Raw genomic sequence first — 25,536 nt, forward strand, 5'->3', positions numbered from 1 at the left:
TCTTTTTTTTTTTAATCTCTGAAACAATATTTCACTCTAAAATTCAGTGTTTGCAACAAACAGAAGTTCTGGTTTATTATCATTCCATGTCTATTGATTCATTTTCATTGACCTTCAAGCCATTTGTCTATAATCTTTAAAGGCGTATTTCAATGCAACTGGTTTTTTAAGTGACTCTTTTTTTGCAGGGGTGGGAAGTAAAATTTGAAAGTTTAAAAGAGACCAATTTGTCAACTTTAGTTAACATATACAGCGAGATGACTTTATACTGGTAAAAGAGACTCAATTTTGTATCAAAGAATGTGTAGCTCAGAATAACACCCTCAGTTCATAAGTGAATAAAAATCTTCCACGCTGATTTCCTCTGCCATATATTTATTGCTGACTCCCGAGAGACAAGTTGGCAGAACCGGACACAGGCACTTAAAAAATAGGTTCCCCATGAGCTGAAGGAAGATTCCATCATCACCTTCCCTCACTGTCAGCCCCTCATGTGGGGAGTGAGGACCTCTCAGGAGGCACTGTCTTACTCAAAAAGCTCTCTCTTCTAAGTATCAGGGGGTCTGAAATTCCACCCCTTGAAATCTTCCCTTTTCAATCTTCCTTTATAAGACAAAGACTTCCGGTAAGGGTAAATGACAAGCTCCATTACTTTTGTGTGAACTGTCTTATCTGGTAAATTTCCTCCAGCATGGGGGTGCAGGGGGATCTAGTGTGCCCCAAACCAATGCGTGTCAATAGCAGAGGGAAAAGGAGTTGGGGGCTAAAAACTAAGGAAAAATTTTGTTCATACTCACAGTCTCACTTCCTATAAAACCACCCCCTTTTCCTATGATTAAACATTTCAAGCCACAAAGAATATCTTTTGGTTGTTTGTATATTATTCAGAAAAGTATTATATAGCATTAATATAGTCTATGTTATATATTACAGGACACACATTCTGTATTCTTTCATTTTGTTATGTACTCAACTAATAATGACTGATCACCTATACCAGGCACTAAGCACACAAAAATAAATGAAATGCAGATATAGCCAGAATGGCTTCATAAACATGGGGAGGGCTGGAGAGAGAGGGTACAAAAGTGAGTGCCACTAGAATTTTCTCTCAGGGAAGGAACTAGAATTCTAACAAAGCTATGAGAATGGAACATGGGATTCACCATGCTTCTAGCCCTTTTCCTTTCAATCCAGCCTGTGCATCAAATCACCGTCAGATACAGTTCTCTCAGAGTAGGTTTTGTCCACCCTCCCACCCTGAAATACAGTTTCCACTGTGGAGGGTTAGCTTCTTGGCGGCAGGTAATACACTTCACTTCTGTTTCTGTATCTGACTTTTAACCAGAAGGTGATCAATAGATGCTTGCATGTGTGCTGAGTGGCTGCAGTTGTGTCCGACTCTTTGTGACCCTATGGACTATAGCTCACCAGGCTCCTCTGTTCATGGTATCCTCCAGGCAACAATACTGGAGTAAGTTGCCATGTCCTCCTCCAGGAGATCTTCCCAACCCAGGGATTAAACTTGTGTCTCTGAAGTCTCCTGCATTGGCAGGTGGGTTCTTTACCACCAGCGCCGCCTGGGAAGCCCTAATAGATGCTTAGGAAAAATTAAATTAGAAACACTAAATATATGCCAATGCAAATGGGCATTCAAGGGCTTTTCTACTGAGCCTTAACCTTGCCCATCCAATGCCATGTCTGTCTCTCCTTCACAGCCCATCCGGAGGGGTCACATGCTCCTGGCAGGCCAGTCTCAGCCTGGTCTCCACGTCCCTCTTTCACTAGATAACGCTTGTGTCTATTGCTTGCTGGAATGCCTTGTCTCGCCTCTCTCACCTGTCAAGGCAAGGTTCCTTTTCTTTGTCAGCGCTGACGTATGCTCTGGAGCTCACTGAATAACAGAAGCAACAATCATTAAGAGCTACTATGTGTCTGGCCCCTATACTGCAAGCCTATCCCTTCTCCTGGGGATTGTCCCAACTCAGGAATTGAACCAGGGTCTCTTGCACTGCAGGCAGATTCTTTACCAGCTGAGCTACCAGGGAAGCCCATGTTATTTCCAACCCTCCCTTAAACTCTACATTTGATGGATAAGGAAATGAAGGCTTACAGAGATCACTTCTGTGTATCCCAGCAGGTAGTAAATTCTTGGAAGGAAGAGAGAACTTTTTATGGGTCTTTTTCTCTCTTTTTTCTAAGTTGGACCTTATTTCTGCCTATTCCTTTTCTACGTGTACCAAGCACATGGGTGATACTTAAGGAAACCTTCCAGATTATCTGAGAGAATTTAATATGAAAGAATGGGTCAACCCAACTGAAAATTAATTGCTAACATTTTTACGTTTTGTCATTGCAGTGTTAAAGAGTTAGTAGTTTTAGGAAAATATATTTATTATCTTGTTTGATTGCAAAATGATACATACTCATGTACAGCATTCATGAAAACAGAAAAATATATAAAGGAAATAAACTTCAATTCCATCCCTCAGAAGTAAGCACTGATAAATTCTTCCATCATTCTTCCTGGTCCTACTCACTCACTCACTCACTCACTCAGCCTTCCTCATGTTTTTCATAGAGCTTAAATTTTGATAGGTGATATATAACCTCCCCCCCGCCCCCCGCCCCCGGCAAAAAAAAGTGCTTCCCAGGTGGTGCTAGGGGTAAAAAATCCACCTGCCAATGCAGATCCAACAGGCAGACGTTTGATCCCTGGGTCAGGAAGATCCCCTGGAGTACAAAATGGTAACTGCTCCACTATTCTTCTCTGGAAAATTCCATGGACAGAGGAGCCTGGCGGGCTACAGTCCATAGAGTCACAAAGAGTTGGACAAGACTAAAAGACTGGAGCACAGAGCACATACCAAAAAAGCAGGTAAAACCAGGTACCTGTTTTGTAGCTACTTTCTCTTCCACTCAGCAATATGGAATATATATCATTTTCTATCAATTAATCATCTATATTATCGGACGTGAGTCTCAGTGAACTCCAGGAGTTGGTGATGGACAGGGAGGCCTGGCGTGCTGCAATTCATGGGGTCGCAAAGAGTCAGACACGACTGAGCGACTGATCTGATCTGATTCCACAATTATACATGTCTCATATTTCTCTTAACCAAGCAATGGCTGAGAGTTCTTCAAACTGTTTTAAAATGCTGATAGCATTTTTTTAAACTGTTAATAAGTAGGGCAATGGCTGTCAATCTTCCTTACAATTCTATTTTAAGCATCTAAAAGAATAATTTATTATTAAAGATAATTAATATTTAAGCATCTTTGTGCACAAAACAGTAATCACTTGATAAATGTTTAAGTGAATGACCAGGTTGATGAACAAACTTAGATTCGTGACATTCAGTTATCTCCTTAGACTATATTATACTTTCCTTACTTGACATTTTTCTTCACTCACATCTCTGATCCTTGTTCTATATCCCTTCTGCTTAGAACATTCTTCTCTAAAGTTTACTCCATGCAGCTCTGTCGATTCCTGTTAATCCTGTGCGGCAGTTTCAATGTCACTCTCATCTTTCTGAGTCCTTACTCTGAGCTTACGTGATTTTAAACACTTTGAGAACACAGACGGATATCTGCATCTTGTTTACTATCACCCCTAAAAAGCTTTACAAAATTCAGTTGTTTCTTAACTCTAATATAAAGTTTTACATTTTCTCTTGGATTTTGGGAAAGCTTTTGTCAATTTCCTTAAGGCCTTGACCAGTTATGGGATATGACTTCTGCTTACAACAATTTGAATAGGTATGTGATTGAAAGCAGAGTGAATCTTTCATTTTTGGCATTTAGAATGCAAGTCATTTCCCCTATATTTTGAAGAAAGCAAAGATTATAATTTCTACTTTGCAAAGAGAAAGTATTATTTCACCACACTTCTACATGTTCTTATTACAAACATGCTAAATACTACCTTTCAACTATGAATGTTCCAAGCTACTTATTTTTTGTTTAGTAGAAATTTTTTATCTGCAAATCCAGGAGGACTACATGAATGTGTGTTTAAAACAACAGTTTCCACCAATTAAAAGGGATGATATCTTGGACCTAAGATGTCCCTTTAACTTCTTGACAAAACACAATACCAGAAGATACTTCTTAGTTGATTGTTTTTCCAAGAGGCAAACAAAATCACCAGATAATGTTGATCAAAAAACAGCATCCTCTCTGTCTGCCCTGGTCCTCTACCTGCCTTACAAAGGAGTAGCACACAATTAGTAGCAAGAAGAATCTGGGACTGAAAAGCCTTTCCTTAGAAATGCTGTTAGCATACTGGACTGGCTGAGCCCAGAAAGAGGCTCTATTGTAACTGCCCCGAAATGGGAGAAGACTCCAGGGACCACAACTTAAGCACATTTGGGGGAAGTTGAAGTTACAGGCTTTCTCTTGCACTCGTCAATTTAAAAAAAAAAAAGAAAAAGAAAAGAAGACTTCTTTTTTCTCTACTAAGAAAACTTCCTATGAAGGTAAGTGAGTAAAATCTCCCAGACTGAAGATTACTGGGCACCTGTCAAAATGAAGAATCTAAACAAAAAGTCTGTCATAGGTGACACCAACAGGTCAATTTCTCAGGATTTTTAAATAAACTGACAGCCCTCAGCCAATTACGTGAATTACCAGCCGAAGTGGCATGTCTGTTCGGCAAGCAGGAAAAGGCGCTTTACATGCTGAGGCCCACCAGGTGCCAGGCACTGACTGGGGCTCCAGATATTCTCTCCTAACGGTACTGCACCTCGGAACCATCTCTGATGCTCACCAGGGTGGATGGGTGAAGCTCATGCATTCATTGTTCAGGTGAGGCCTGAACTGGGGCCTGAATTTCAAAGAAGTGTTCACCGTTTCCTCAGACCACGCTGCCTAGTAGTTGCTTCATCCACAGAATGAAGCCAGTGTTTTATTTTATTCTATTTTCCAGGAAATAAAACCAGTATTTTAAATAACGATAAATGGAATATAACCTTTAAAAGTGTGAATCAGTATGTTATACACCTGAAACTTACATATTCTTATACATCAATTATACCACAATAAAAAATAATAAAAAAGAGACTTTGGTAAAACTAGGAAGATAGCTTCACAGGCAGGTCAATTACCAGTTTGTTAGAACATCCACTTTTGTTTTACATATGTTATCAATGTATGTTGAGATTCTGTGTTGCCAAATAGAAATCTCACAAAGAGACCCCTGCTCTGAGATGTTTCTTTTTCACTCAATATGTTCTTCTTGGAATCCTAACCAATTTCACGAGTGATGACTTCAAACTTGCTTCTCTCTGTTGAGCTTCAGACCTGCATTTACTACATTTGCTGGAGTCTGTCTGATGTCCAGAACACACTTCAAATTCAACAACTCAAAAAACTGTACTTAGCATCTTCCTTTTAGAGCCAGCTCACTGTCCTGGGTTTTCCATCTCTACCTTACTGTTCAAGCCTGAACTAAGATTCTGGTCTCCCAACCCAGTACATCAAATCCACTCCCACATCCTCTCCAGACTGTTTTCTTAAGAGCTTCTCCATTTGCCCCCATACTCTGTTCCCACAAACAAGCCCTGGTGATTTCTCCTCTAGATTATTGATACCCCTGACTTCACGATGCAATTCATCTCCATAGCAAAGATAAACATTCGTTCATGATTACCCTAGGCATTCATATGATATGGCACTTCCTTAGCAGAGTTAACAAAGCCTCTCGTAATCTGGCTCCTCTCTGCCCGCTTACCTCCCAACTGCTTGGCATGCAGTGTCAGTGTCAGTGTCAGTGTCAGTGTGTGTGTGTGTGTGTGTGTGTGTGTGTTCGCTGCTCAGTTGTGTGAGACTGTTTGCACCCCCATGGACTGTAGCCCACCACGCACCTCTGTCCATGGAATTCTTCAGGCAAGAAGACTGGAGCAGGTTGCCATTTCCTTCTCCAGGGGATCTTCCCAACCCAGGGATTGAACCCCGGGCTCCTGAATTCCAGGCAGGATTCTTTACCACCTGAGCCAACACTTTAGATCTACTCAAACTGTTCCTAAATGCCGTGCTCTCTCACACCAAAGGTCACATACATCATGTGGAAGTCATATCTCCTGCCTTTTAGTCTCGTCACTCCTCCCACAGGCTGGGTTGCTGATCTTGGTTTTGGACTCTGCTGACATCATTACATGTTTCCATCACTGTGGAGATTTACTGTGATATAACCGTTCCCTTACTTTTCTGTCTCCACCTCCCATCCTGACTCCTGAGGGCAGTGAATATATTTCATCTCTTCTCCTCAATGCCTAGCACAGTGTCCAGGATGGAGTAAGCATGAGTAAATGTACAGCACTTTTTCTCTGTCACATGTGGATGTGTGTTAGTTGCTCAGTTGTCTCCAACTCTTTGTGATCCCAAGGACTGTAGCCCGCCAGGCTTCTCTGTCCACAGGATTCTCCAGGCAAGAATACTGGAGTGGGTTGCCATTCCCTTCTCCAGGGGCTCTTCCCAACCCAGGGGTCAAACCTGGGTCTCCTGCATTGCAGGCAGATTCCTTACCCATCTGAGTCACCAGGGAAGCTGCAATGTAGATAGAGGCAGGTAAAATAATATTTTTGTCTATTCAACAATAGGAATTTACCAATACATCCGTCTGTCTGTCATCTAACAATCAAGCAATCTATTTACCCACCTACCTCCAAACCTTTTCAAAACAGATTTTAGGTTGCTTGAGCAACTACTAATAGTAGAGTACAACATATAAACAAAGCAAACAAATAATACATTAGAGAAAACATGTTCTGTTAATGGGATCTGCTATATGACAATGGCGTGTGACAGCATCATCATGCCACTATTTCCTTTACGTTGCTGCAGAGAAATTTCCACGTTATGGGACATGGCTAGAGAGGTTTGTGCAATGATACTGAGGTAGGAAATTCCTTTTCCCATCTTAGCTTTACTATTATCTAATCAAGATGTGAAGAGCCGATTCATTGGAAAAGACTCTGATGCTGGAAAAGATTGAGGGCAGGAGGAGAAGGGGGCAACAGAGGATGAGAGGGTTGGATGGCATTATCGACTCAATGGACATGAGTTTGAGCAAGCGCCGGGAGATAGTGAAGGACAGGTAAGGCTGGTGTGCTGCAGTGCATGGGGTCGCAGAGTCAGACACGACTGAGTGAGTGAACCACCACCACCACCACCACCAAGTGGCTTTGGGCAAAAATCACTTCATTTCAATCGCCTACATGTGTACCCTGGAGATAAGACTGAGTTTCCAGTGTTGATAGAGGTCAAGGTCAATGCTCTGTACTGATGTGAGGAGAGTTTCCCTTTAGCCAGCTTCTCCCTCTACGTCACTCTGCACACGGCAAGGCTCTGCTCTATGACAAAGATACCACTGGCAAGGTCCACAAGTCAGCCTTCAAAACATGAGGCAAGAAGAGAACAAGAAAAGGCAATCAGCACAACCCAAGAAACACACTTCTTTTGGACAAGAAGCCAGCACCCTTGTTTTCTATGAAGGGCCAGCACAGGGTGAGGGGAGCCAGACACAAGAGCTCTTTAACTGCCCCAAAGAAACCTTCCCTCTTGGAACTGGGGGTGGGGGAACAACGTAAAGGAGGAAAGAAGAAAAGGAGTGCACTGTGATGCGCCTGGAACCATCTGCATTTGCAAACTGAACACCAGCAGAATTTCTGTTGTTTTTCCAGTGTGATTTCTGTTGGAATTCTACATGGGAATTTTGGCAGCAAACCACTTATTATTTCAAAATTTTCATTCCCTAACTATTCCCTCAGTCACCCCCTCTTCTTTCTCCATGGCCCTACTCTCCAATTTTTGCATCAAAGATACTCAGGAAAGAACAGCAGATTGGACTTCCTTAGTGCCTCCTGTGTGTCAGAGCTAGTTCTATGCACCTAACAGGTGTTTGAAGGGGACCTCCCTAGTGGTCGAGTGGTTAAGACTCTGCACTTCCATTCCACTGCAGGGGGCATGTGTTCGATCCGTGGATGGGGAACTGAGACACCACATGTTGCATGGTCTGGTCAAGAAAAAAAAATTTAAATAGGTATTTATGTACTGAATCTTCATACTGACCCTAGGATACTATCATTATCCAATTTTAAAGACAAGAAATTGAGGCACAAAAGGGTCCCTCAAAAATGAATGAATACTTGAGTTCAACCTCCAGTACCCTAGAATCGTAAGATGTGCTGTGCGCTACACTTAGTTGCTCAGTCATGTCCAACTCTCTGCGACCCCATGGACTGCAACCTGCCAGGCTCCTCTCCTCCAGGCAAGAATACTGGAGTGGGTTGCCATGCCCTTCTTCAGGGGATCTTCCTGACCCAAGGATCAAACCCAGATGTCCAGCACTGCAGGCGATTCTTTACCATCTGAGCCATCAGGGAAGCCCAGAGTTGTAAGATAACACACTACATAAATGTAGGAATATTTTTTTGAGTCAAGTTGGAATAGTTGATTATAATTATTCAACAATTTTCTAATTACAAGAAATAGTAACTACAGAAAAGAAAAATATGAAGAGAATTTATAGCTTAGTTTATGGTAGTGTTATGCCCACTGGTGGTGGCTTAGTTGCTAAGTTGTGCCTGACTCTTGCGAGCTCATAGACGGTAGCCTGTCAGGTTCCTCTGTACATGCAATTCTCCAGGTGAGCATACTGGAGTGGGTTGCCATTTCCTTCTCCAGGGGATCTTCCTGATCCAGGGATCAAACCCAGGTCTTCTGCATTGCAGGCAGATTCTTTACTGACTTGAGCCATCAAGGAAGCCCACTATCCAGAGATAAATCCTTTATTGTAGAAATTATTTACTTTTGGTAACATTTTTAATGTGAAAAATATTTTATCTTCTTTTGCATGTATATACATTTAAAAAAAACTTAAACTGGAACCACACTGAATATCATTTTATATCATACCTCCTGCACCTCCATTGTGTTCTGCCACATTTTGAAAATATGACTTACAAAAAGAATAATATCAAAATTTAATCTCTTGGACAATTTCAATTATTTTTAGGATTTGTGATTAGACATTTACTTTTAAAAAGTTAATGTCTGCAAATTATTAAAAGTAGTGCTCACTGTAGACTATTACTTTCAAAATTTTGGAAAAAAATTAAAAAGACGTAGGAGAGCCTTCTATCTACCAAATCTGGTGCTTAAGCTTCCAGTGGACGAGTCATAGTCCCTGCCATCAAGGGACTTATGGGGGAGGATAGAAAGGGATAGACAGAAAATCACGAGATACAAGGGAGGTATTTTCACAATGAGAACAGCCTCGTCTTCCAGTATCTGTACCTGGCGACTCTTCCTTCCTTCTTACTGAAATCCAGCTCTGTCACTGGTGTTCTGAATCCTATCCCCCTTGCTACCCAAGGACTTGACTCTTTCCGCTGCTTCCTCTCCTTTCCACATAATTTATTATTTCTATTGGATCATTCCAACTGGCACTCAAACACGTCTAAAATATCTTCTGTTTTAACTAACCTCCCCACACCATGATCCTATGATCCTCTACCTACAGCCCAACTTTTTGCATCTTGTCATTGTGGAAACTCCAATCAATCTTTCCTGTTTTCACTTCCTCAACTCTTTTATTTTCAACCCACTTCCATTAGGCTTACGTGTTCTGCTTAATGAAATGGTGCTTATCACAATCATTACCAACCAACATTCTGGGCAGATCCAACAGTCACTTGACACAGTAGTGAATACCCCTCATTCCTGAAATTCTACTCTCCAGGTCTCTGTGATGCCTCGTACTTTTCCACCTACCTCACTGAACACTCCTTACCACTTTCTCTTGCAAGTTCTTCTTTCTTGGTCCTATTTCTAATTGTCTGAGTGTCTAATGCCCAATCCTACACTCTCTTACTCTTTCCCCTTTGAGATGATATATCATCTTATGCCTTTATGACTCCCATAACTACACCTTCACATTTGGTTTTCTCCTCTGAGATCCAAACCTAAATGTTTATAACCTCTTGATCTGGATGTTGAATAGGTATTTCAAACTTAATCTGCTCATTTCAGAAGAGCTGAGGACAGCTCTTTCCCCTGTCTTACTACTCCAAACCCACTCTTCCTCATCTCAGGTAAGGTGACCATCCATCTAGATACTCAGGTCAACAGCTAGTGCCCATCCTTAACTCTACTTGCTCTCTCCTCCCACATCTTGTCTATTAGCAGATCCTGCCAGGGCTTTCCCCAAATTATATGTCAGTCTTACAACTTTTCATCATGTCTGGAGTGGCTACAGTCTCAGCCCAAAGCAACTGTCTCTTAACTGGTCTCAATGATTCTAGTTCCTTATATGATAAGCAGACCAGTCATTTAAAAGTGTAAACACTAGTCTATCATATTCATGCTAAAAACTCTCCAATGGCTTCCCAATGCAATTAGAAATAAATCCAACTTTCTTTACTACAATCTACAAAGCCCTTTATGATCTGGATCCTGTAACTTTCCCCCATTCACTCTGCTCCAACCACATGGATGACCTTGTTTATTTCTTGAAGAAGCAAAATGCATTCCCACCTCAGGGCCTTTGTACAGGTCATTCCCCTTCCAGAATGCCTTCCTGCTGCTCCAGGTGCTTCTTCCCACCTTCCTGGTTTCTTTACAAATGTCCTCTCTTTAAAGACACCTCTTCCCAAACATCTCAGCTAAAGATATCCCAATCTGCAACATCCCTTATCCAATTACTCTTCTGATTTTCTTCCTATACATATCTCTACCTGAATCTATTTTATTTACAATAAATGTGTTATTTTCTACTTGCCCTCCGGAGTGCACAATCCATGAGGACAGTAACCTTGATTTAATCATTGCTGCATCCTCAGCGTCTACAACTGTGTTTGATACCTAACAATTAATAAATATATATTAGCTAGTAAATGAAGTGTCTCAGTTTTGGAGCATCACAGAGAAACAGCATTTATAACCTCCCAAAAAACATCCACACTGGCAACATTTTAATGTATTTAACTCTGGTTATTATAATAATAAGTCATAAGTGCTAAAATCATAATCATACAGTATAGTCTGATTTATTTTGCTGTTTATTTTTAAACTTAAAGTCACATGCTGCTGCTCACTTTGTGACCCCATAGACTACAGCTCACCAGGCTCCTCTGTCCACAGGATTTCCCAGGCAAGAATACTGGCATGGCTTGCCACTCCCTTCTCCGGCGGATCTTCCCAACCCAGGGATCAAGCCTGTGTCTCTTGTGTTTCATAACAGTAGTTTTAAAAATTTCCCTCCAATTTCTTCAACATTCCATACTTCAAGAAAAATTAATAAACTTAGTTTTTAAAAACATATTAGGTTTACAGCAAAACTGACCAGAAAATGACAGTGTCCATATACTGCTTGCTCCCACACATGCATAAGGTCTCCTACTGTTGACATCTCACACCAGAGTGGTACATTTGTTACAATCAATGAACCTATACTGACACATCGTCACCACCTGAAGTCCACAGTCTACACTAGTGTTCACTTTTGGTGTAGCAGTCTATGGGTTTATACCCACCACTGCAGAATCATACTGAATACTTTCACTGCCCTGAATATCTTCTGTGCTCCGCCTAATTCATCTCTCTTTACTCCCACTCCCTGGCAACTAGCTGATCCACAGTTTTGCCTTTTCCAGAATGTCAAATAGTTGGACTCATTCAGTATGCAGCCTTTCCAGATAATTTGCCATATATTTTAAAATCAAGGCTACACTGTACTGTACAGTCTATTTTTAAAACTTGGAATTGACCATGAATATTTTCCCTATATTTAATAAGCAGTTTTAAAACAATTTCCAATGAGGATGTATCATTAATCACTATTCATCTATTTTAGAATTTTAAAATATATTTCTATATTTTATTGGTTAAAAAAAAAAACTAATATGTGAGAGATACAGCGTGGGGTTGAGTGGATTTCTAGACAGCACTGAACCTGAGTTAGAATCTGTCACTCAGTAGCTGTGTGGCCTTAGACAAGTTTTGTTTTAGCTACTCTAAGCTTCTCTTGGATACTCTACAAAAAGGAGATAATACCAGTGCTCCTATCCTAGAAATATAAGGGTATTAAGTGGAATAATGTATGTAAATCATATAGGACAAGTGTTCAGTAAGTGTTTATTATTCTATCAATTCTCTGCCTATAACTGTTTTCTTAGAAGTTAAAAGCAAAACTACTGAGTAAAAGGATCAGTACATTAAGGTTCTGACGTGTTATCATCAAGCCGCCTTTCTGAAAACTGTACTAATTTATATCCTTATCAGTAACATAAGTGTTCATCTCACTGCACTCTAGACCATATTACTGATTTTAAATCTTTGCTAATTTGGTGGGCAATAGGCTGAACACTCACTCTTGATTACTTAAAGGTGAAATACAACATTTTTCTTTTCTTTATGCGTACTGAAAATTCAAATGCTTTTCTCTTTTATCTGCTTACATCCTTTGCTAATTTCTTTAGGTTTTCCTTAGTGCACTGCAATAATACTTTTTATTAGTTAAAAATAATTTTGTCTTTTAATATTATCTATGGTTTTCAAAAATAGTGTGTTTTCTTCCCTAACGACAAAAGAAATAAATATGCATTATAGAGAATTTGAAATACACATAAAAGTATAAGAAAATAATCAAACATCAAACTGCAGATAAAAATAATGTTAAAATTCTATAGAATATCTTTTAATCTATTTTTGTTCCTCCATTAATTCTAGGTGAATTATACTTTTCTATTAAAAAAAATCAACTTCTAAGATAGCTTACAGCTCTTCCACTTTTAGAAGCACAAACATTAGGACAGAACACTTCACTTGAGATCAAAAGTAATTAGCAGTGGCATTCCTTCCTTTGAAAGAGGATTCTTTTCCTAGCTAAAAATCAATTTCTTAACAAGGTATCAAAATAATTAACACACAATAACCTAAATTTTAAAGTTATCCAAGTTTATACTAGTTACTCTAATTTATCCTAAGGTTAAATTATAATGAAGCCAAGGGGCAAATTAATTTCTTTCCTTTATAAGAAAATGTATTGCAGCTTACTTCAAGTGTGGCATTACTTAGAGGCTGTCCATGGTACCCTTCCTTGGTCTTTGAGTTATCAAACCCAGGTCTATTCAGATCAGAACCTTAGTCCCAGGCCTTTTCTTAATAAAAATTATGAAAACGAGGAGCTATAAGAGTAAGTGCTTTAAACATCAGACCTGGGACAGGAGTCCACACGTCAAAGGCCCAAGAAAGGACTGTGGCATTCACATCGCAGAGCTCAACACCAAAGAGTCCTCTGGCCCATCTCAACTACAACATACTAGGAGTGTGAGGGAGAAAGCTGCAGCCCAGCTCCACCCTTGACTAGGAGAACCTGGTGTGCACAGCCCCGAAGACAAGAAGTGGAGTCCTTCTGAAATGGAACAAGACCCTACGGTCCTCGCCCCCAATGTCCTCTGCCTGCCTTTTTGCCTGGGGAAAAACTAGCTAAAGAATAAACTTAATCAGAGAAGTGAGAAGGCACAAAAATGAAGGCAAATAGTCAAAGGAGACTAAATAATAATAACGTACTCATTCAGCATAGTCAAGGACCTTTAGTTCCTTCTCAAAGGCTATAGATATCCTATAAGTTGTCTTATGTGAGAGTTGGACTGTGAAGAAAGCTGAGCGCCGAAGAACTGATGCTTTTGAACTGTGGTGTTGGAGAAGACTCTTGAGAGTCCCTTGGACTGTAAGGACAGCCAACCAGTCCATTCTAAAGATCAGTCCTGGGTGTTCTTTGGAAGGAATGATGCCTAAGCTGAAACTCTAGTACTTTGGCCACCTCATGCAAAGAGTTGACTCATCGGAAAAGACTCTGATGCTGGGAGGGATTGGGGGCAGGAGGAGAAGGGGACGACAGAGGATGAGATGGCTGGATGGCATCACTGACTAGATGGACGTGAGTTTGGGTGAACTCCGGGAGTTGGTGATGGACAGGGAGGCCTGGCGTGCTGCGATTCATGGGGTCGCAAAGAGTCGGACATGACTGAGCGACTGAACTGAACTGAACTGAAGCTGTCTTAGAGATACTGACACTCCCACCAGGTGGAAGAAGTTAACCACTTGATGAGCAGACTGTAGCCATGACATAAGCTGCCACAATTCTGAGAACCGGTCTCAAAGAAATGGAAACAAACTGACCCTGGAACTGAAGATTAACTGTATCTAAAACAATCAAGATGAAGCGCATCAGTCAACCGATGACCAGTTTCAAGAAGACTGTCAAAAGTGACTGTTTCTACATGTAGCCCCCTCCCTCAGCCTATAAAAGTTCTTGCCCCCGATTGTCAGTGGAGAGAAGTCGGCCTATGGACACGTGTCCACCCTTCCCTTGGCTATCAGCACTGAAATTAAAGCAAACTTTCCTTTTGACCAACCTGGCCTCTTTATTGGCTTCTGAGCAGCAAGCGGCCAGACCCCACTTTCTGTTACACTTCTGCTTCCCCACCTTGATCTCTGTAGTCTGAGAGAAAGAGTCTCAGAGGCTACCATGTTTTTACAAAATCAGTTAGGATGGCAACCGTAATGTCAGTGAGATGATACTACTTAACACCAGACAGAAAGAGAAGATTTTACATAAACTTGTGCCTTATTTTTCTTTAGACTTATATCCATCTTGATCAAATACCTTCCTGTAACTGTGGAGAAATCCAGTAGGAGAACCAATAAAACACAGGTTAAACTGAAATGTTATCATATTCGGAAGGCCCATCACCTTTCAACAAATAACCAACAGAAAGAGCTCTTTCTCCATTCAGTCAGAAAGAGACAGGCTTTACTCAAGAAGCTGGAAAAAAAAAAATCCTCCATTTTTATACTGTCATTCATAAAAAATGACTTTCCATAATAAGCATCATAGGATTGCACATGGAGACCTTTGGTAAAATGCTACAGAGGGCATTAGACATGGACATAGGAAAGCCAGGAGTGCACGCAAGTCTAAACCCTTCTCTGGCAGGGTGGGGGGCTGGAAGAGTATTTTCTTTGATAATTGTGTCTCTCTGTCACTCAAGTTCTTTCACATGTCAAGTATTTTTAATGGCTCAAAAACCCAAGATTTCTCTTTTTTTTTTTTTCCTTAAGTGTCAACAGAATAAATTTAAATTGTGATTGCTTTTATTAAAAATTGTCAGTAAGCGAGATGACAAGATTTTTAAAACTAAAAACAGGTAACTTTTTAATGCCTTAAAGTACAATGAAGATATTTGTAAATTACTTTAAAATCATATCTAAAATTTCCCAATATTCTAATAAACATTTTAAGCAACTATTTTGATAACATTAAGAATTGTCACTGGAAGCTCCTCACAGTGTATTTCTTTATTCAGCATCTTTTATAAGTCACAGCTGCAAACTAGCCAAATTATACAGACAGGCTGGCACAAAGTTAAAATTTTAACAGAAAATGAAGCCACAGTTAACAATCAGAGTTCAGAAATCACACGTCAAGCTAACCAACAGACTATTAATTTCCTTAACATTACTTGTACTCTAGATCTTCAAAAGCTAAAAACATGTAATTAAAATATATTAAAATATTAATGCCCCTTACCACAGTGCACTGCTAACTGGAGTGTGAAATCAGGCATTACCACATCATTTTTGCCTGATGAGATAATTTTGGTTTTCTAAAGAGTATTAAACTAATACATTTATTTTTGCCAGGAAATAATTTCACTCTTTAGTTTGAAAGAAACTAATATTTGCAGTGACCATTCTCAGCTTTGTTGAATTACAAAAATATAAAATGCAAGATTGAAATAAGTTTAAGAACCAATTTATTTTTTAAACATTGTACAAATCTAGAGCAATGGCTAAGTGAATCCTTCATTTATACTTTTGCTGACACCTTTATATTATTCTCAGGTAAAATAATGTAAAGTCAACTTTGGTAAAGTTAACAAGCTTAAATAATTTTTCACTATTGATTTTTACATGTGGTTGAATTAGTCCTTTATCCTGTTTCCTACTTATAAGAAAGAGTCCTCAAGAGTAAAATCTGGTATTTCAGTATCTTTATGGATCTTTAGTTCTCCTTTTTTAAAATTTAGGCTTATGAAAAAACTACACCCATCACAAACCTAAACTAGGACTTTTAATATTTACTTTTATTTCAGACCTTCTCTGTATAGTTCAGTGTGAATAATGTTAGTAAACAAATAAAAATCTGACTATTACAGCCAAACTGAGTTTGGAAGCTTCTCTGTCTTATATTACACCAAGTTATTACTTTGCCTAACTTCTCACTTTTCACCACATAGTTCTGGCATTGCACAGACTAGCTTTGGCATTTTTAAGAAGGTAGAGTTTAAGAACAATAGAAAATTACTGCTAATTTCTTCTTTTTTTTTAACTTTTATTTTATTTTTAAACTTTACAATATTGTATTAGTTTTGCCAAATATTGAAATGAATCCGCCACAGGTATACCCGCATTCCTGTGTTCCCCATCCTGAACCCTCCTCCCTCCCCTACCCTCCCTCTGGGTCGTCCCAGTGCACCAGCCCCAAGCATCCAGTACCGTGCATCGAACCTGGACTGGCGACTCTTTTCACACATGATATTATACATGTTTCAATGCTATTCTCCCAAATCTCCCCACCCTCTCCCTCTCCAACAGAGTCCATAGGACTGATCTATACATCGGTGTTTCTTTTGCTGTCTTGTACACAGGGTTATTGTTACCATCTTTCTAAATTCCATATATATGTGTTAGTATACTGTATTGGTGTTTTTCTTTCTGGCTTACTTCACTCTGTATAATAGGTTCCAGTTTTATCCATCTCATTAGAACTGATTCAAATGTATTCTTTTTAATGGCTGAGTAATACTCCATTGTGTATATGTACCACAAATTTCTTATCCATTCATTTGCTGATGGGCATCTAGGTTGCTTCCATGTCCTGGCTATTATAAACAGTGCTGCGATGAACACTGGGGTACACGTGTCTCTTTCCCTTCTGGTTTCCTCAGTGTGTATGCCCAACAGTGGGATTGCTGGATCATAAGGCAGTTCTATTTCCAGTTTTTTAAGGAATCTCCACACTGTTCTCCATAGTGGCTGTACTAGTTTGCATTCCCACCAACAGTGTAAGAGAGTTCCCTTTTCTCGATGGATGCTATTAATACCTATTAACATCAGTAAGAGTAACAAGGCTGAATCCAAGACAAAATATCAATCTAGTCTGTATCATTGGAAACAAAAGGAAACTCAAGAAAGGAATTTTAATGTATTAATAAAATACAGAAATTTTTGGTGTTCTCTTATGAAGGGAATCACAACCAAAAATCAGAAACAGCTTTTGAAAATAAGTATGATTGTTAAGCTTTTCTAAAGCAATTAGGAAATTGTCACTCCCCTTGGAATATTTCTACTTTAAAAATAGTAAGGCCTTACATATAATTTCCTTAAGGAAAGCAAGCACATTAAATGCCAAAAAAAAAAAAAAAAAAATCTGCATTTTACTCTATGTGTAAAAATAAATATTTCACTAAAGGAATGGGGGGAAAAATGAAGCACATTTAAATAATTTCATTGCACTGGAAGTTGCCAATTCGTCTGTGAGTAGTTTCATTGCAGATGAAAAGAAATCAAAATACAGGGCAGATGTTGAACAAACCGCATTTAAATTCTGTCACACACTAGCATTTTAAAAATGATTTGGCTCATCTATGAAATAAGGTGCATTTTCCTTGATTTTGAAAAAGGGAAACATCAGGAAATATTTAAAGGCCAATTGCTGCCAATTAACTTTGATCAGTAAAAGTTCTATTTGAATCTTTCAGATTCTTCTCCTGTCTGAAATAACATACATTTATAAAATCTAGCAAAACAACAACCTAATGATTAATGCCTCTTGGCAGCCCTACCACAAGCTTGGTTAATAGCAGGATTTAAATAAACAACTATCTCTATCAAGGAGAGAGTGAAAATAGGCATATTTTCTCATAGTGTAGACATGAAAACCAATATTCTTTATTCTGAAAAATGCTTCCAACCAAGATCGGCATGTTTGTCACTGCCCACAACACATTTTACTAGCCACTGTACAAAAATCTCCTCCCGAACTATAAAGGACAAATAAAACCATCAGCAGTTTGACATAAGGAATCTTGGCAACCCCAAGAGTAGAGGCTTGACTAAACTGTTATACAACCAGCTGGACTAGCCGGACAGAAAAGCACCTGACTCAATACGATAGGAGTCTGACATGGATAACATATAACACAGGCAGGGATCACTAAAGGCAACTCATCTCAACAGTGATTGTTAACTGAGACATCTGTATTTCTGATAATCAACACAGTTTAACATTAAAGATTCTTGCCATCAACTGTTAATCCATATCAATGGTTCCACAGAATCAAACTGAAACACAGCAACCAAAGTAAAGCAAAACAAATTCCACGAAGGCAAAACACATTACCATATACTCAATAATTACGGTACCTCATCACTCCAATTATATGTTCAAAAAATAATATTCCACTGTTATTTCAGGACCAATCACCCATTGCCAAACATGCAACATGAGTATATAAAAGAATCATAACTTACTTCTAAATCATTAAAAAATAGATGTGTGTCGGCCAAGTTGAAAATCATTTCTTCCATTCGCAGTCCAAGGGAAACTGAAGTAGGTGGATCCTGAAAGAAGAATTTTACAGGTCAAGACCATATCTACATTAGGGTACAGGAAATAAAGTGTCTCATCAAGAGGGACTTTACATCAGAATAGGCCACAGACCTGCGCTCCAGTCTTTGTCAGATTATGTGGCTTATTCTGTATTTGGACTTCAGTGACTCATTTCATTTGAAAAGTGCCTCTAATGTTGTTGGTACTTTGCCTAACAAAGAAAATAACTTGCTGTTTATATTAATACAAAAAATATAAACTCCAGGGTTACTCAGACATATAGAGTGGAGGAAATTCACCTTCACACATCTGTTTCAGAAGCAAGGAAATCAGTGACTCAGGAAGACATGATTTTTATGTTCCACTATAACTCATATTTACTACTGTGGGCAAGAATCCCTTAGAAGAAATGGAGTAGCGCTCACAATCAACAAAAGAGTCTGAAATGCAGTACTTGGATGCAGTCTCAAAAATGACAGAATGATCTCTGTTCTCTTCCAAGGCAAACCATTCAATACCACAGTAATCCAAGTCTATGCCTCAACCAGTACTGCTGAAGAAGCTGAAGTTGAACGGTTCTATGAAGACCTACAAGACCTTCTAGAACTAACATTCAAAAAAGATGTCCTCTTCATTATAGGGGACTGGAATGCAAAAGTGGGACATCAAGAGATACCTGGAGTAACAGGAAAATTTGTCCTTGGAGTACAAAATGAAGCAGGGCAAAGGCTGACAGAGTTTTGCCAAGAGAACACACTGGTCATAGCAAACAGCCTCTTCCAACAACAGAGGAGAAGACTCTACACATGGACATCACCAGATGATCAATACCAAAATCAGACTGATTATATTCTTTGCAGCCTAAGATGGAGAAGCTCTATACAGTCAGCAAAAACAAGACCAGGAGCTGATGGTGGCTCAGATCATGAACTCCTTATTGCCAAATTCACGCTTAAATTGAAGAAAGTAGGGAAAACCACTCCACCATTCAGGTATGACCTAAATCAAATCCCTTACAATTTTACAGTAGAAGTGACAAATAGATTCAAGGGATTAGATCTGAAGACAGAGTGCCTGGAGAACTATGGACAGAGGTTCATGACACTGTACAGGAGGCAGGGATCAAGACCATCCCCAAGAAAAAGAAATGCAAAAAGGCAAAATGGTTGTCTGCAGAGGCCTTACAAATACCTGAGAAAAGAAGAGAAGTGAAAGGCAAAGGAGAAAGGGAAAGATATACCTATATGAATGCAGAGTTTCAAAGAATAGCAAGGAGAGATAAGAAAGCCTTCTTCAGTGATCAATGCAAAGAAATAGAGGGAAACAATAGAATAGGAAAGACTAGAAATCTCTTCAATAAAATTAGAGATACCAAGGGAACATTTCATGCAAAGATGGGCTCAATAAAGGACAGAAATGGTATGGACCTCACAGAAGCAGAAGATATTAAGAAGAGGTGGCAAGAATACACAGAAGAACTATACAAAAAAGATCTTCATGACCCAGATGACCATGATGGTATGATCGCTCACCTAGAGCCAGACATCCTGGAATGTGAAGTCAAGTGGGCCTTAGGAAGCATCACTATGAACAAAGCTAGTGGAGGTGCTGGAATTCTGGTTGAGCTATTTCAGATCCTAAAAGATGATACTGTAAAAGTGCTGTGCTCAATATGCCAGCAAATTTGGAAAACTCAGCTGTGGCCAGAGGACTGGGAAAGGGCAGTGTTCATTCCAATCCCAAAGAAACGCAGTGTCAAAGAATGTTCAAACTACCGCACAATTGCACTCATCTCACACACAACCAAAGTAATGCTCAAAATTCTCCAAGCCAGGCTTCAACAGTACATGAACCATGAACTTCCAGATGTACAAGCTAAATTTAGAAAAGGTAGAGGAACCAGAGATCAAATTGCCAACATAGGTTGGATCATCAAGAAAGCAAGAGAGTTCTGGAAAAACATCTACTTCTGCTTTATTGACTATGCCAAAGCCTTTGAATGTGTGGCTCATAATAAACTGTGGAAAATTCTTCAAGAGATGGGAATATCAGACCACCTGACCTGCCTCCTGAGAAATCTGTATGCAGGTCAGGAAGCAACAGTTAGAACTGGACATGGAACAACAGACTGGTTCCAAAAGGGGAAATGAGTACATCAAGGCTATATATTGTCACCCTGCTTATTTAACTTATATGCAGAGTACATCATGAGAAATGACAGGCTGGATGAAGCACAAGCTGGAATCAAGATTGCTGGGAGAAGTATCAATAACCTCAGATACGCAGATGACACCTTATGGCAGAAAGTGAAGAACTAAAGAGCCTCTTGATGAAAGTGAAAGAGGAGAGTGAAAAAGTTGGTTTAAAGCTCAGCATTCAGAAAGCTAAGATCATGGCATCTGGTCCCATCACTTCATGGCAAATAGGTGGGGAAACAGTGGAAACAGTAAGAGACTTTATTTTGGGAGGGTTCCAAAATCACTGAAGATGGTGACTAAAATTAAAAGATGCTTGCTCCTTGGAAGAAAAGCTATGACCAACCTAGACAGCATATTAAAAAGCAGACATTACTTTGCCAACAAAGGTCCATCTAGTCAAAGCTTTGGTTTTTCCAGTAGTCGTGTATGGATGTGAGAGTTGGACTATAAAGAAAGCTGAGCACTTAAGAATTGATGATTTTGAACTGTGGTGTTGGAGAAGATTCTTGAGAGTCCCTTGGACTACAAGGAGATCCAGCCAGTGCATCCTAAAGGAAATCAGTCCTGAATATTTATTGGAAGGACCAATGCTGAAGCTGAAACTGCAATACTTTGGCCTCCTGATAAGAAGAAATGACTCCCTGAGAAAGACCCTGATGCTGTGAAAGATTGAAGGCAGAAGGAGAAGGGGACGACAGAGGATGAGATGGTTGGATGGCATCACCGACTCAACGGACATGAGTTTGAGCAAGTTCCGGGAATTGGTGATGGACAGGGAAGCCTGCTGTGCTGCAGTCCATGAGGTCGCAAAGGGTCGGACACAACTGAGGGACTGGACTGAACTGCTAACCCATAATCCTGGGCTTCTCAGGTGGCGCAGTTGGTAAAGAATCCACCTGTCAATGCAGGAGATGCAAGGGACACGGGTTTGATCCCTGGGTCAGGAAGATCCCGTGCAATAGGAAATGGCAACCCACTCCAGTATTCTTGCCTGGAGAATTCCATGCACAGAGGAAGCTGGTGGGCTACAGTCCATGGGGATGCAAACAGTCGGACATGACTAAGCACCCACAATCAACAACATAATCCATAAAGTGTCTAAAACCACTGTCACAACTACCAGAAAACAGATACACTATAGATAAGTTTCAGAAGGACAGTAAATAACAGTTTTACTCCAGATGATAACTACCGTTATTTTTTATTTATTCAGCCTGCCTCCCAATTTTGAGTACACTCAAAATAGGAAGTGATGGCCACTCTGACCAGCTGGCACCATACCAACTCAGAAGGCTGATCTTGACATTCTTGTAACACTAGTCATCAAACAGCCAGTACCACCCACAGAGGGGAGCACCAGCATTCTCAACGGTGGCTTCTACTCAACACTTCAAGCCTTTGACACTAGTGACAGACGGTTTGTGCCACACAACCTATATCCAGATGACATCTGCCGGCATTGAGATGGGGAGTGTGGAGGTATTTAATGGTGTTACTATGTTCAAAATGCATTTCACCCACAAAGCAACAATGTTCACGGTGAATATCCTGACTGTCTGTGTGTAAGTCACTTAGTCATGTCAGACTCTTTGCAACCGCATGGGGTGTAGCCCGCCAGGCTCCTCTGTCCATGTGATTTTCCAGGCAAGAATACTGGAGTGGGTTACCATTTCCTTCTCTAGGGGATCTTCCTGACCCAGGGATCAAACATGGGTCTCTTGCACTACAGGCAGACTCTTTACCATTTGAACTACCAGGGAAGCCTGCATAGTTAGTGATAAACAAACAAAAAATTCTGTCGAGAAAGTATTCAAGGATATAATGTGAGTTTTTCAAGTTTTTATTGGCATTCTAACAGCAATACCAACTTTCACCTTTATAGCATTTAAAATTTTTCCAAAGAACAATAATTTCTGATCTACTACTTTATAATCGCAGCAAACCTTTGGATGTACAGGTATCATTTAGTGATAGAAACTATGACTAGAGAAATTACACCTTCATGTCACCCATCCATCTGGCTGGGGTGTAATATGTGTTATCAACCAACTCTGAGTCTTAGAGTAGAGAACAAAAAACCCAGGCAAAGTAATAATCTTGCTTCCTAATACTGTCCAACATAAACCTTGCCCATTTTCTCTATTTGTGTCTTCTAAACACACTGTCTTCATTTTAAAGCTCAAGACTTGCCTGTGTTTTACCCCCTACCCTGCAAGTATCTGAAGTGTATCAACAACCTAAAGCCCCATCTTCTCATGGGCTTTGATACATAGCAATAAGTGGTGGAAGAAGAACCTAGACCCAGGGGCCAAGCCCTACCCTTGTTTTTCTACTTTAGTGTCTTTAGCTCACTAAGCCTCAGTTTTCTCATCTAATAAATCAGATGGCTAGATAGCAAATACGGGATAGAATATTTTATCCCATAGAATTAAAAAAACCTCCATCTTTTAATTTGTCACAATCATAGGGGCTTCCCAAGCAGCTCAGTGGTAAGAGAGTCCACCTGCAATTCAGGAGCTACAGGAGATGTAGGTTGATCCCTGAGTCGGGAAGATCTGCTGGAGGAGGGCATAGCAACTGACTCCAGTATTCTTGCCTGGAGAATCCCATGGACAGAGGAGTCTGGTGGGTTACAGTCCACAGGGTTGCAAAAAGTTGGACACGACTGAAACAACTTAGGATGCATATGTGTTTATACACATGGGAGAAAGGAGGGGCCTGGGCCTCACTGGGTACAGCCATGGGCCAGTCAACTGTGGCCAGGGAGGCAGAGTTAACCCCATCCCTGCAGGACCCCTCCCACTAGCTCCCGTCTACCCCACCTGCATGAGTACCTGCATGCTCTACCTTTGCAAGAGTTCCAGAGAAGGACAAGATGAGGTCTGAGGAAATACAGCAGGATGGTACTGCTAGCCTCAATTCCCCTCCCCTCTAGGCCTTCTCTGCCAGCTGACTGGCACTGGAAAGGAGGCAGAAAACACATCATTGCCAAAAATCTGAGGTGAGATTGGCAAAAGGGCAAAGCAAATACCCCAGGGTTTTTGTAAGAGGGCATACAGGAAAAGAAAAATACATAGGCCAGCAGAGTGTCCAAGAGCTGTGTGTGGAGGGACAAATAAAAACACTTCCCTCAAATTTCCTGTGCAATCAGATGAACCTATTTGTGAGGCAGGAATAGGGACACAGATATAGAGAATAGATATGTGTACATGGGGGAAGGGAGGGTGGGATGAATTAAGAGAGTAAGATTAACATATATACACCATCATGTGTAAAACAGATAGCCAGTGGGAAGCTGCTATATGGTGCAGGGAGCTCAGCTCAGGGCTCTGTGATGATCTAGAGGGGTGGCATGGGCGTGGGAAGGAGGCTCAAGAGGGAGGGGATATATGGATACAGTTAGCTGATTCACTTTATTGCATAGTAGAAACTAACACAGCATTGTAAAGCACTTATCCTCCAGTTAAAAAAAAAAAAGGAAACACATTTCCTGTGCAATGATTTAGCCTTGATCAATCTTCCCCTTGAGCTACCACCTAAAATCGATGAAATTTCATAGGTTGTAGAAGAATTAAAAACAGTTTACAAGTGAGTAAAGAAAAACTCTTATTGAATCTTGGTTTTATAGGAAAATTGCTCACTCACAAGAATTCCAAGTAGCAATAAGCGTGCTAGAAAAACCAAATGCTCAAATACAGCCCAGAGCAGAATGGACCAGCAGGGAAAGTTCAAACAGTTGTTTCTGAAACAAAATGACTCAGGTGTGTCCTCCTTCTCATTGAGGCCAATAAAAATACACTGACTTATCTCATAATCACGTCAATGAATCTTTTTATGGGGCCAGGCGGAAGAGACACATGGCAATTATTTAATTGGCAATTCTAGAATTTATGTGCCACGGTAGCATTACTTCTAAAAAACGATTATTTCTCCTTGATATGGTTGCTTATTTATACCACCATCAAAAGAATTACTCTATTGTTTGTGAATATATAGCATACTCTAACTTTTCTTCATAAATTACAGTAATGACCGGCGAGTCAGAATACTAATAAATTTTAAAGGCTCATTCAGTCTTGTGGTCAAATACAACACAGATGTTGGCCTTATTTACCTCTTAATGCGTTTCTCTTCTGTTATTAGCTGTCATTCCTTAACAGTTTTCATACTGCCACTCCACCATACTACCAGGAAACATTACTACACCTAAAGAACAGTCTGATGATGAACTGGAATGGAGGAATTTTAGAATAGGAAGGGGATCGAGTCAAAAGCAGTATTCCTCAAATATTTTAAAATAATCCACAGCAAAAAAAAAAAAAATCATAATATACTATGATCTAGTACCATCTCTCTCTTCTCACACACACACACACACACACAGAGCTGAAATGTGTGCTTGGCAAAATGAGACTTTCCATACTGTGTGGAGCGTATTCTGCTATTTTCCATTTCATCGCCCGTTAACAGGTTAAAGTCTATAGTTTGAAAAGCAGAGTTCTAGAGAACATGTACTTTTGATTTCAGAGACAGGAAAACTAATTTGCAACTGTGTTACGATTTGCTTGTGATGCTGGGAAAGACTGAGGGCAGGAGGAGAAGAGGGTGACAGAGGATGAGATGGTTGGATGGCATCAGCGACTCAATGGACGTGAG

The 25,536-nt window shown here is 40.0% G+C and overlaps 1 protein-coding gene across 10 annotated transcripts in view; it reads right to left on the bottom strand.

Moving 5' to 3' along the window:
- EYA1 (EYA transcriptional coactivator and phosphatase 1) overlaps positions 1 to 25,536 on the bottom strand; it is a 374,117-nt gene that overhangs the window by 29,113 nt on the left and 319,468 nt on the right. For all 10 annotated transcript variants that reach the window (XM_027561164.1, XM_027561161.1, XM_027561162.1 and 7 more), the window contains one exon: positions 18,604 to 18,693. In XM_027561164.1, the coding sequence (XP_027416965.1) occupies positions 18,604 to 18,693 (90 nt within the window). The remainder of the gene's footprint in view (positions 1 to 18,603; positions 18,694 to 25,536) is intronic.

This window comes from Bos indicus x Bos taurus, chromosome 14, assembly GCF_003369695.1.
Source record: "Bos indicus x Bos taurus breed Angus x Brahman F1 hybrid chromosome 14, Bos_hybrid_MaternalHap_v2.0, whole genome shotgun sequence".
NCBI classification, from domain to species: domain Eukaryota; kingdom Metazoa; phylum Chordata; class Mammalia; order Artiodactyla; family Bovidae; genus Bos; species Bos indicus x Bos taurus.